General features: G+C 39.6%; 1 protein-coding gene across 1 annotated transcript in view; it reads right to left on the bottom strand.

Moving 5' to 3' along the window:
• Positions 1–13,793, bottom strand: part of GTF2I (general transcription factor IIi) — a 65,383-nt gene that overhangs the window by 25,598 nt on the left and 25,992 nt on the right. The window contains exons 14-18 of the mRNA XM_029285512.1: positions 11,383–11,566; positions 6,223–6,281; positions 3,595–3,778; positions 2,287–2,345; positions 818–889 (exon numbers count right to left, since the gene is read on the bottom strand). Of these exons, the coding sequence (XP_029141345.1) occupies positions 818–889; positions 2,287–2,345; positions 3,595–3,778; positions 6,223–6,281; positions 11,383–11,566 (558 nt within the window). The remainder of the gene's footprint in view (positions 1–817; positions 890–2,286; positions 2,346–3,594; positions 3,779–6,222; positions 6,282–11,382; positions 11,567–13,793) is intronic.

Genomic DNA, 13,793 nt, shown 5'->3' with positions numbered 1-13,793 from the left:
GAGGCAAGAACTTGATCTGGATCAAACTCCTGTCATAGAAATGGCATTCAAAGGTAAAATTCACTCACCAAAGGAACAGATATTTACTCAATCTTTCTAAGGCTACTTAACAGTAATTCAGGTTTTGTTTATTATTGTATTGGTGATACCAAGTATACAAAATCTTGAAAACACTAAACTTTCCTTTAATCAAATGAAAGGGCTTTTTAAAAACTTTGCTGAAGCTCTCAAAAAAAATGTGTACAGTCATCCTTTTAAAACAGGAATGACAATTCCAATCTTTTCAGAATGTCTTACACAGACATTAATCCAGTATAAATTTCATTTTAGCATGGCAAGACAACTCAATTCTGAATCTCCTTCTCTGCTGCCATGACTAATTTCTTTGCCACTGGCTCAGAGAGAGTAAGGATGGTATAAAGAGATAGTTCTCCAAATGGATTTCAGCACTTATACCACTTGATTTGTATCTCCCTGAAGAAATACAATTATTTGCTGTCTTTTCCCATTTTTTTCATGTGAAAATTAGATCAGCTATTCAAAAGCCTACTGGGATTAATGGTGATCTGTATCCAAAAAAAGATCAAAGCAAGACATCAGAAATGCTCTAGAGATAAATAATAAATAAATAATCCATTAACATTGTCTCACATATGTTCTAGAAATCTTGGCTTGTGCAGTATCACTCACATTCTTTCCAAACACAAGCAAAGCAATTAATCAGAACACCAGACATATGAATACGATTTAACAATTTATTGTGTCCATTTTCACGAAACATCGGTACTACCTAGCACACAAACAATGTTTCACCTACCAAATTTCATATTAAATATCTCTTCTACTTGCTTCCTCAATTTTGTGATTCTGACATTCCAATCTTCTTTGACTGGGATTAAAATAAAATATGAAAAATATAGATTGCACATTTAGTAATAAGATACAGTGGTATTTAATAGATGTACATTCTACTCCAAAAAAGCTTAGTTACAAAAAAGTATCCGTCAAATAATGTCATTTACTGATTATTAGATTTTACTGTCTCACTTTGGAGTACTATGATTTATAGTCAGTTTTTAGATGATGGCTTTCCTGCAGATAATAATAATAATAATAATAATAATAATAATAATAATAATAATGATGATGATGATGATGATGATGATGAGGAGGAGGAGGAGGAGGAGGAAGTTGTTTGAAAGTTCAGGCTGTTTAAGTTATGATTAGATCCAATCATTCCTTGGTATGCCATCTGATTAATCCTATATATGCAGCAACATATCTAGATTGATTTAACTTTGTCAGGACGGGACCAATATTTGCAGTTAAAATATTTAGATGTGCTTAGATCTCATCTTTTGCTGCAACAGAGACAATTTACAAAAACATATAAACCCTATTTATTTTACTCATCATTAAGACTACACAAAAAATTGTTTTATAATCTTACAATGTTACAATCCATAGACTGGTTTTCAAAAGACTATTTACTTGCCCGACTACAAAATACAGATTTTCCATCTTAAACTACTCAATAATCTAACTTTGTTTATACAATAAAAGAGTACTGAATAATGAAAGACCATCTGTACGTTTAGGACTGCAAGATTTTAAACTGGATTAAACTTATTTAGACAAAACATTTTAATAGTTCCAATTGCTAATTGAATCAATTGTTCCATTTAAACATCTAAATTGTAATTGCTAAAAATTAAAGCTGGTCCTCTAATTATGGATGATATTCTATCCAAAATAATGAACAGCATGTCTTAGAATCTGTATCAGACCATCCGTGCCTTTTTAACTTGAAGAGTAAAATGAGAGCAAATGTAACTTCAGCCCATAAGGGGTTAATGAGTTTATTCCAGGTTTCATTTTTCTTCCCACCATGATAAACATGCCAGATATATTCAGAAACCAGTGTTAATAACATACTTCCAATTACAGGAATAAGGAGGCAAAAGGTGAACCAGCTATGTAGACAAGGAGACTTTATAAGTAACCCCAGGTGGCATGACCAATGAGGAGGCATACTGGGAATTTTAACATTTGGAAGATTGCTTATTTCTATATGGTAAGCATTGTCAAACCCTTGTCTTTCCAATCACACAGTAGGTAAGTAAAGACAGAGATTATCAAAAAGGGAAAAAATGAAGCTATCTTAGAAAAAAAAATGAAGTTCCATACTCTGTATCTCTAGATGAAAATGGGAAGAGAAAAAAGAAAGGCACCTCTACCTGAAGTGGGGAAACATTTTGCTATCGTATTAAGAAACACTTGTCTTACCTGGCATGTTTGTTCTTGGTTGAGTAACCTCTGTGGAAGTGATTGTGAGTAGTTCTGGCCTACAATTTAAAAAATACAGACAATGATTCTATGGTACTTATCCTTCAAATATTTAGTGTCTCTTTTCTGAATTATATATTATGAAAATTATTTTGAAACAACTCCATTAGGTTGTAGCAAAATGCAAAATAGGACAGATTCTACTCATTAATTTTAAATGCATTTAAAAATATAAACCCTATTTGTTTTACTCATCATTAAGACTACACAAAAAATTGTTTTATAATCTTACAATGTTACAATCCATAGACTGGTTTTCAACTGGGGTCCCCGACTTTCACACTCACACAAGGGATGCACATGCATTCATCAGCAGGTCAACAAGACAGGGGGTTCCCTTCTAGCTCTGAAATATGCTGTCATTTTTATCTTGTTAGACAAAACCTACCTACCATTTTATTTTCTAAAAACATCTCTGAGATGTACACAAGGCCTATACGCTTGACTGGAATAAAGGTAAATTCTGATGCTTCGCAGTACGGTGACTTGCTTTAAGTTAAAAGAATCTGAAGAAAAATCTGAAATATGGAACAGATCATAAAGGACTCAACTGGGAACTTGCACAAGTTAAATTAAAAAAGGAAAAGAAAGGCAAAGAGTTTCTTTAATAAGATCTTGACCTCATCTCCACCATTTTCAAAGAGAACATTAGGAATCGGTTTGAAGTACTAACCATAATTGCTAGAGAACCAGAGGAATTGTGGAATGAACTTAAAAATGTTAAGGATGAATGTGAAAAGATGCTGCCAAATATGAAGAAACAGAAGAAAGCAAACTGGATACGCTTTCCAAACTACTTGGTGCAGCAGCCATGAAGGCCTTGGAAAAGATACTCAAATGCTGTGATGCATCTGTAACTACAAAAGATCAGAACAGATCAAGAAACGGTATTCCCTGAAATACTCTGTACAAGCAAAAGTTGGACTAAGAATATTGTGGACAGCCAAGAAAACAAAACAAAAACTGGATCATCAAATCAGTCAATCGAGAATTCTTACTTGAAGCACAAATGACCAGATTCAAAATATCCTAGTTTTTACATGTATGTATGTGTATATACAGATTTTGGAAACATTATTTAAACAGCATGACACAGAAAAAAGATTCATTGTATTTTAACACTACCAGAAATAAATTCCATACAATTATTTTATTCCCTTAATATATATTATATTGCTTAAAATTGGATTGTTTTTATCTTGTAAATGTAATAAGAACATATTGAAGTGCACAGGTAATTGGTCTTACTTTTTTATTACAAACTTTATCCTATTCCCCACTTGAAGAATTTTCTCCAGCCGAGGGATTCCATACCAAGAGGGACTCCGAAATGGAATATTCTCTGGCAAACCTTCCACATAAAGATCAGTGGGATGTGCTTCAAATTTCTGGTAAGGTACGGCCTTTGGTTCATTGCTTCCCAAAGCCTCAGCTATTAAAAAACATAGCAACACAAAGCACTCAGGTTCCGTGCAAGAACAAGACATAAGCTACAAATATCTACAAATATCCTGATTTATAAAACAGCAACTCAGAAATAGGCTAAACTTATACAGTGGTACCTCTGTACTTATCCTTAACTAATTCCGAGAGGAACGACGGGTATTAAAAAGGATGAGTACCAAAACAATGTGACTGACCATGTGACCCTTTGTTTCTGCCATGAAGGATTTCCTATCTGTCCCTATCTGTCAGCGACCTTCCCATCATGGCTGATTTCCTCTCTGCTTTCTGCATTTGTCACCTGCTTTCTTTTGCAGTGACCTTCCTAGGATGGCCTATTTCAGGGGTGCAGGCCACGCCCAGCCCGGCTCCGCAAAGGCAAAAAACGTCACGATATGTCACGTGATGCAATCAAGTTTGACACCCGTGGCCTATTTCCTGTTCACTCTCTGCAGCTGCCCCCATTTCCTTTTGCAGTGCGTCAAGTACCAAACAATGAGTACCGTGACAACATTTTTCACACCAAAGTGCATCAAGTACCAAATTCAATGAGTTTTGAAGCAGCCAAGTACGGAGATATCACTGTACTTGTTAATTTTTTTTAACACTCTTTCTCTCATAAAAATTATTTTTCCTTTTTTTCCTTAGATCATTGTCGAGGGCAGAATTCTCATTGTAAAGTAATACATTTATTATTTTTAATAATTAAGTAATCAATAATTATAATTAGATTTAGAGATCACCAGATTCCAAGACTCTGGATGCTTTATACTATACAAAAGCAAGTAGATGGAGAAGCTGTCCACTCTTTTGGAAATAATTATAAGAGACTAGTTTCCCAGTACAGAAAGAAGAGTCATGCCCAAACTGGTAGACCTTTTTTTAGGTACTGTAATGGGATTGGGAAGGAAATCCTGCTCACACACACATACACCAACTTGACGATGGTTCACATGAGTGGTTTAAAAGACGTCTTATTGACTAGATGGTAAAAGGAATCAAAACATTAAGACCGTATGGTAAGAAGAAAGTGATATTAGTCACTACTTTTGTTCCTAAAATGATTTTATCAATTATAAGGTTCCCGTTAAGAAATAAAAGAGTCTTTTGAGGTAAAGTGAAACGGTAGGTAAGGATCTTGAAGGATGAAACATTTTAGTAGAGGAAAAGGCCAGAGAAAGAAGCTTTTGCTAAGTGCATTTATAAGCAATAGCTATCAAGGACAGTGAAACTATAATAAGGGACAATAAAACAAATAAGGGCAGATATCATAGCTTCTCTAAGCAACTAGACCAGTGGTGACGAACCTATGGCACGTGTGCCAGAGGCGGCACTCGGAGCCCTCTCTGTGGGCACACGCACCGTCGCCACAGCCCCGCCTCCTCCCACGGCCCCCTCCTCACCAGCAGCCCTCCGAAGGAGAGTCGCCCCCGGGCACAGCCCATGCAATGCTGCGCAGCCAAGGACATGGTAGCTGGGCAGCGGGGACAAGATTCCACCCTTGCATCCCATCGCACGCAGATGATGCTGCAGGGCACAGGCGGAGGGCGTGGCCACCATGGCGCTGCTGGGCTGCCTGGGTGATCTGTGGCGGGCCGTGGAGGTGATGCGTGGTCCAGCGGGCATGGCGGAGCGGGGACGGGGGGGTTGGGCACTCGGTCTCTAAAAGGTTTGCCATCACTGCACTAGATAAATAAAGGCAAATATATGTGTCCCAGGTAGTAGTAGTAGCTACCTCTGGTCCCAATGACCGACCCATAATGGATCCTGCACTAGACAGATAACTAGCCATGTGACAAGGACCAAAAAAAGAGTGATCAGGGCAAAGGGATATACCAGAAAATGGACATCTGACTTCAGAGTAGCTATAAAAGCCTAAATATCTAGTTCGGCAGGAAATAAGCCCATTGAAATTTCAGCTCTTCTAATATTTACAGCATATTGGTAGCACAGGTATCCACAATATATATGGAGAGATGGTGTTAACATGCATCTATATATACGCGTGAGAAAAAAAGAGAATGAATGCATACACTGCAAACTTGGCATTTACAACTTCTTGGCCTATGTACAAAGGGTGGAGCACATGTCATGGTATTATGACACAAGTCATCATTTTTGCAGCACTGTGGTTAGGGAAGGGATCCCATGACTGGTAGAAACAAGGTCTTAAAACGTATTCAAACCACTGAGACAGATAATCTAGTTTTTTTTCTTAATTGGTACAATTTTACTGATTCTCAAGAAGAATCAGAAGTCACTAGCTGCAAACGTTAGGAATAAAACGAACACCAAAATAAGTGTCAGTGGACTTCATTAGGAGATGAATTCCAAGCTCAGGTTCTTACAACCATGAATACCTTGTCAATGATTGACTATCAACCTCCCATCAAAAATTGTGCACAAATCTACATCAAATGTGGCCATACTTACCCCCTGTAACTGGTTTATCTAATGGTAAATCTTCTCGCGTTGAATTTAGCAGCTCATGCCTGCAAACATTCAAACAAAATATGTATTTCAGCAATTAACATTCCACTCTGATTACAAATTTTAGCCCATAGCAAACATTGTATGCTATCTCCTCATTCCCACAAACAGAGAAATTAAACAAGCACATGTTTTACAATGAGAGAAGACCAAATTATAGCAGAGATTTATAAACTTAAATTAAGAACACCTTCATTCAACAGGAAAACACACTACGCAGGAATGTGATAAACCAAGTTTGGCTTGAGAAGATGGTACACTGGACTTACCATAAAAGTTAATTTTCTAAGCAGAGAGAGGGTATCGAGTAGTGGGCATCTTCTCCCACACATCTTGGAGGCAGGGCTTAGATTTCTTCTAATCCTACTTTCCAGTGGGAAAAGGATAAGCTATTTCCCAGTTTCAGAATAAGCCAGAAAAAGACGCAAAGATAAAATACTTGAGAAAACTAGAAATAAAGAGGCAGATATGGGGGGGGGGGGGGGTTGAAACTTTTCTGCCATAATTATTAGTGAGCTGGAGGCCCTGGCTCTGCTCCAAACTAGACTTTCACAGTAAATCCAAGGATTGTTTGCCCAGAAAGGCAGGGCATCCAATAGAACAGTAGTTTTCATAGTGTGGTCTGCAGACACCTGAAGAGGTCCCTAAAGCACTTTCAGGAGATTCCCAATGTCAAACTATTTCCACAATAACACTGAGACATTATTTTTCTTTTTCGTTTTTGCTCTCTCATGAATCTACAGGGGAGTAAAACTGCTGATGCCTTGATGCAAATTAGTGCCACCAAACTAAACTAGAAGTCACTGTAAGACAGTGGTTCTCAACCTGTGGGTCGGGACCCCATTTGGGGTCTATCGACCATTTCACGGGGGTCGCCAAGCAAGGCTGTCCGCCATTTTTTGTCTGCCATTTTTTTCCCCCTTTTCCGGCGGGTGCCTTACCTCCGTTGGGCTGGGACAGCTGGTGGTCGGCCTGCTCCGTCTCTGCCGCTTGCCAGCTATGCCTCGGCTGGCGCAGGGGGTGGAACCACGCATGCGCGGCGGTCCCAGGCAGGGAAAGTCCTCGACTTACGACCGGTTGGGTAGTCCTCGACTTATGACCGGTTTAATCCTCGACTTACGACCGGTTTAGTCCTCGACTTACGACCGGTTTAGTCCTCGACTTACGACCGGTTGGGGTCGCAGCATTAAAAAGGTTGAGAACCACTGCTGTAAGAGCTATGGTGGCGCAGTGGTCAGAATGCAGTATTGCAGGCTGATTCTACTGACTGCCAGTTCAAGGTTAACTCAGCCTTCCGTCCTTCTGAGGACGGAATGAGGACCCAGATTGTTGGGGACAATATGCTGACTCGGTAAACTGCTTAGAGAGGGCTGTAAAGCATTATGAAGCGGTATATAAGTCTAAAGGCTAGTGCTATTTCAATTGCTGTTCTTCACTGCCACACACGGAAAAAAGGGTTTAACTTCAAAAAGTGTCCTTAATGAAGCAATGAAAATTATTCATTTTATTAAAACTCAATCCTTGAGTTTTGACATCTTTTTAATGCTCTATGTGATGAAATTGAAAGTATACATAAAGCACTCCTGCTGCATACAGAAGTATGCTGCTTGCTCAAAGAAAAACATTTATGTGATTGAATTGCAAGCTAAACTAACTGCTTTTTTCATGGAACATTTTTATTTGAAAGAATGACTGGCAAACTACAGTTATTTGGACTTGAGCATTTGGCAGATATTTTCTCGAAATGTCAAATCTTTCAGCCACAGTTGCTTCCTAATGGACAAACCAACTGTCATGCCTCTAGCTGAAAACTGTGCATTAACTAGGCATGGCAGTCTGAGTTTTCTATGCTTAGGGACATGAGTAGTTAATTGCTAGATCCAGAGAACAGAAGCCCAGGCAGAGACATTAGTGGTAAGGCAGTCCAGGCAGTCCTTGTTGCCTTATCAGAACTGCACTATATTATCTCTAGGTCTAGCCTGACCGCTAGGGGCTTGGGGTATTTTCACCATTTTTATTCATTGTGGCCCCAAGACTCGTGCCACCAGAAAGGTATCCAGTAAAGGAATGGACTTGAAAACTTAATGGCAAGGCAGGAGTGCCCCTTACTCCCCCCCCCCCCGAGACCTTCCACTCCGGTTTGAAGAGTTTGTTAAATATCTCAGGAAATGGAAAACACATGATGGGGATGCAAGTCACCAGGAACACCTCTGCTATCAGAAGATCTACAGGAGCAGAGGGCTCTGTTTTCTACAGGCAAGAGTCCTGCAGACTTTCCTGAATACTTGTAGAAAATTTGCTTTCAAAAAATCCTGGTGGACTGGCTTTAAGTTCTCTTTCTTACCTAGGGACAATTCTTCCTCCTCTTCTCTATGACTGGTCTAAGGAATAACCTGAGTCAGATGCCAAAAAAGGTAGACTAAAAGTCCCCCCCCCTCTCTCTTTGGTGCTTGCCCTTTCTGATGAGAATCTGGTGAGAACACATCTGATGAAGAGAAGGACCCAAGGATAAGCAAGGCTTTCCCCATCTCCCTCTTTGTGCCTTCCCTGTTCCCACCTTCTTCCTCCTTCCTGGGGTGGGTGATGGAAGGGTAGATTCATTCCAATGAAATCATGCCGTGTAGTGTCTGGGCCAACAAACTCCAAAGAGAAGCAATGACAATCCCTCTGGCAGTTGTAAGCAACATGTGGCTTGGTAACCGCAACACTGGTCATGTTTCCCTGAAGGGAATGTGGCAGTGAGTTGAAGGGCAATCCCTTCTTTGGCTGCACTCACCAGAGAAATTCTCTACTGTCCATGGATAGGAATTCCCATCTGTGAGTTGTTAGTCATGAGAGCCAATTAGGTTTTTTTAACGAAGGAAAATAAAGGGGAAAGTAAAGGGAAAAGGGGAAAAAAAAGAAATGATTATCTATAACAGTGTATCTCAACCTCAACAACTTTTAAAATATGTGGACTTCGACTCCCAAACTTCCCCAGCCAGCATAAGTCCATTTATCTTAAAATTGCTGAGGTTTAGAAACATTGATCTATGTTAACATGTGGATAGCTGTCAGAACTCTTGTATAGATCTATTCCCCAAAGGAAGACAAGGCTAGAACTGGGGAAGGGAACTATTCCCCTCCCATAGGAAGAAGGATTAAGAGGAAACTAGGCCCTGCCTCTAGGATGAGTGGGAGAAGATACTATCGGGTGCCCTGGCTCCACTGTTGCAAAATGGTCAAAGTGCTTCTTCACTAGCAAACAAAGATGCAAATGGTTTTAGGAATCCTTTAATAAACTCAGCACAATTTGATAAAACAGTGACATTAAATGGATAGTAAAAACCATCAACAAATCAAACACATAGTCATGGTATCTTAAAACGTAAAATACTCCAGCATCATCAGCAGATGTAGCTACAGTTGAGCCAAAATCACATGCACACAACTCCATTTAGCTCCTCCTTTTTCTGAATATTTACTATTCCAAGTAGTTGCGTTAAGAATCATGTTAAATGTCCTTGTGCTTATGCTCATCTTGTTCACAGGACCTTCTCCGTCATTCAAGTCCTGCTCTTAATTTCCCAATTGCATGCCCAGTTCCCCCTGGCTATCTACCAGGGACTGTGCCTCTGTTCAGGATCAAACATCATTTTCCTAGATTTCTTAAAAGCAAATTTCATTTTTCTGTCTGCCTTTCATTTAAAGGTAAAGATCTGCAAAATGATCTGTGCCTAAACTGTTCAAAGCATGAAAGCTATTTTTGGATGACCTATGCCTCAAGTAAAACATGTTTCATATGTGGATGACTGTGCCTCAAGGAAACCTTATGTTTTGGTTTGTGTACAAATTTGTTTCTAATCAGAAGAGGGCATGGGAGGGAGAAGGGGGGAACTTATGGACATTAAGATTGGTGGTTGAGGAAAGGGAAGAAATGGCTGAAGCAGATCAGCCCCTCTCTCCCATCAGCAGCTCCCAGCATGGCTTATCCCAGTGGTGGCGAACCTATGGCACGGGTGCCAGAGGCGGCACTCAGAGCCCTCTCTTTGGGCACCCGCGCCGTTGCCCCAGTCCTAGGTCTTCAGCTGGGTTTTATAAAACCTTTTTGCTTTAGGCCTCCGCCACCGTGTACCAAAAAAAAGGTTCAATCAATCAGTCAATTTCAACTTCTCGCAAGGAAAAAAAAAGATCTTGCAAAGTTGGAATTGATTGATCGAACTTTTAAGTCCCACCCAGTCTGCCGTTACCGCAGCCATGCCCACCCAATGGGCCACACCCACCCGGCACCCGACGATGCATAAGTGGGTTTGGGGTTCCAGTTTGGGCACTCGGTCTCTAAAAGGTTTGCCATCACTGGCTTATCCCATCAGCCTACCTATGCCCTGATCTTCCCAATGCCTTCTATTCCTTCTCTCCCTCCCTTCAATCATTTCCAATGGCCAATGTGGAATTTCCCACAGACTGCTCTCCTCAATTTTCTCAACATCTTTCCTTCCCTCCTGTGCAGATACAGGGGAATATTGGCATGAAGAGTGACTGTATTCCAGAATGTGAGGTGCTGTTGTGGAGAGGGTTGGGTGATGTTGCCACAAGTCACCAGTGAAGGAGGGGAAAGTACTGAAAAGATTGAGAATCAGGCCAGCGTTGCACCGATGCATACATGGGGACAGCAAAAGGGATGCAGGAAAGGGAAGACTCTAGGATGAAGGGGGAGCAGGCTTGAGGGATATGACACATTAGTAGTTGCTGAGGAAAAAAAAGGGAGAGAGGGAGGAATACATAAGCAACTTCCTCCATTGCCCTATCCAATTATGTTTTATCCCAAATTCAGAGCAGTGAAAATGTTCTGGGTATGATGTTTGCCAAATTGTGGCTTCGCTAGAATGGTTTTCTAGAACTTGTAGAAAGTAGGGATTTGTTCCAAGATTGAAACAGAACTTTTTTTCCCATTTTGCATACCTCCTTATTTATACACAATCTTTTCAGTGCGTGAGTGACTCGATTCTAGTTCTTGCAGAAGGGGAAGAGAGATGGAGGACATCACCACCGCTCAGCAATTCTTTTGGGGGAAAAAGAAAAGGCTGATGTATTTGTCCACAAAATTAAATCCAACTTACTTACTTCTTAATCACAAATCGGATCCGTTCCTTTGCCAGTAAAATCCGTTCAAGACGTGGGATCCCATAAGTGGAGGGTCTACGAAAAGGAATTCCTTCTGGTAATCCTTCCACATACAGATCTTCAACATGAGATTGGAAGAGTGGATACGGGATAGATACAGGCCCTTTTGCATTAATAGCTTCAGCTTTAATGTAAACAAGGAAAAATTATATTACAGTTTAAATAAAGAATGCCAAACTATGTGTTCCCAAAGGATACCGAATGTAATCAAAGTAACAATATGTTTCAATGGAGCCTATTTTAAATCAAAGGAGGGATCCCCCAAGGTTCTAAATCTGAAGCCGATGCCAAACAGCATCAATTACCAGTAGCAATTTTCATTAACAATATATTAGCAGCCTGGTTTTGAGCTCTAACACAAACAACAGTCAAACTATGATTCAGAATTAACTAATTTTATTTTTTTATAATCTGTTTAATGTTGTAATCTCTCGGTGCAAGTCCTTTACAGATATAGTAATGATCATAAATCTGGATTGCTAATGCAGCTATTCCATCAAGCTATAAATGGTGCAGACCCAGATCAATTCATATTTTATTTTCTGATTCATTTTACAGATGGTCAGAAATATCACTAGTTCACACAGATACCAAACCTCAACTATAAATCTATGCCATGTCCATGTTAACCCAGAAGTTGAGTTTACTTGCTATTCACAAATATGTTCTGTAGGCCTGCAGTTGGGTGATCACACCTACAAAAGGATGTTTTCATCTAGAGTCAGGATGTAAAAATGTAATAGGACCATCTTACGTCTCCCTCTTTCTGTATTCTCATCATTTCTCAGGGGGAGAGGAGGTGGGAGCAAATAACCCATTGAACAGAGCAACACCTGCATTTGGCAGGAAGTAAAAAGAGAGAAGAAAGAAGGTGTTTCAGTTCTTATTCTTAAGGTGACTCAAAATAAGAGAGCTTTTTCTCCCAATCTTCTGCATAGGCAAAGGAAGACACTGTACTATAGTTCACTTCAGAATCCTCAATATCTAATGGATTCTGCCAATGCATAGAGATTGGACTGATCCAAAAATTATCAAGGGAGAATTGTAGATTCAAAATTAATAGGACAGGTAATTTGTGATTTCAGGGTCCTCTTAAAATTTTTAGAATCTTTGAATTGTGCAGTGGCTTACCACTGGTGGCAAACTGGCTTTTAATGTCTTTAGTCTGGCAATTGTTTTCTTTACCAAAAAAGAAAGAAATCAGCCTCATACTATGATCTCAGCTACCCCTTAAAGTAAAATAATAACAGAATAGCAAAATGTTGCAAATATTTGCTGGTCTTAAATACTGGAAGGTCTTTTAGGATTTGAGGAATGTGGCATATCTGGTCCATTGTACTACAGTACAATAGTATCTGTGAGCCAGGAAATGCTGCTGAACAACAGCATACAATAAGTGAATTAGGGGAATAGGTTAGGAGTACATAATTCTACCAAAAGGAAAAGACTTCTATACAGTCAATACAAAAACATCCTATTTTCATACATTTTTCACATTCCCTTCCTTTGTCTCTAAACTCCATTTTTTAAATGGTAGGCAGCTATAGTCATAGGACAATACAAAAACTCCACATCAGTATCTTCAAAACATCAGATACACTTGGCTCTGAGTGGAAACTCATCAGGGATTTTCTATTTTGTTAATTTATTGTTTTGTTATTTTTTCCTGCTATGTTTTTACTTTAAGGTGGTGTTTGTTTTGTGGTGTTGGCAGTACTGAAAGACTGGAGCTGGCATTCTGCCTGGAGATGTCAGCTGGAGCTCACTGTGGTGATAGAGTAATTCTCCAAAACATTTAGGAGTGGCAGCTTGACAAGACTGCTCCTAAATTACATCTTTCTGACAGAAGATCTTGGGTTTATTAAGGGGCTTCAGGAGATAATGTGGTAGAAATTACACTTGGAGCACCAGTAAACTAAAAGTGAACTTGACTGAGCCCAAAAGCTCATGCTTAAACCTACAATGTGATAATGAGTGCCATAGCACTCCACATGTCTGTCCTTATTGCTTCAACAGATAATCATTTAGTGGCTCTATATAAGGTTATTCATTCACTTAAATTTGCCAGAATCTATGTCTCTTCCTAGGTGGGATGTGGAGGCACTTGTTATCTTGGATTCATTCCGGCCAGTAGATTTGGATGAAGTGGAAAGGAGCTTGGAACCCATGCTCTTCCTGGTTCTTTTGGGCAGTTAGCATATATTTGTTTGTAACCAGTTTCAGAAAGCTGGCAGAACCTCTCTGACACAAAGGGTTGTCTCACTGTATTTAAGAAGGCATGGCACATCCCGTTCTAAGAAGCCTTCCTTAGATCCAGAAACCTTGGATAATTATTATCTGGCTATTTATTA

The sequence above is a fragment of the Protobothrops mucrosquamatus genome, unplaced genomic scaffold (assembly GCF_001527695.2).
Source record: "Protobothrops mucrosquamatus isolate PMUCROS unplaced genomic scaffold, P.Mucros_1.0 scaffold1796, whole genome shotgun sequence".
Lineage (NCBI taxonomy): Eukaryota > Metazoa > Chordata > Lepidosauria > Squamata > Viperidae > Protobothrops > Protobothrops mucrosquamatus.
The sequence above is the reverse complement of the archived record's forward strand: the minus strand, read 5'-3'. Positions and strand labels throughout refer to the sequence as shown.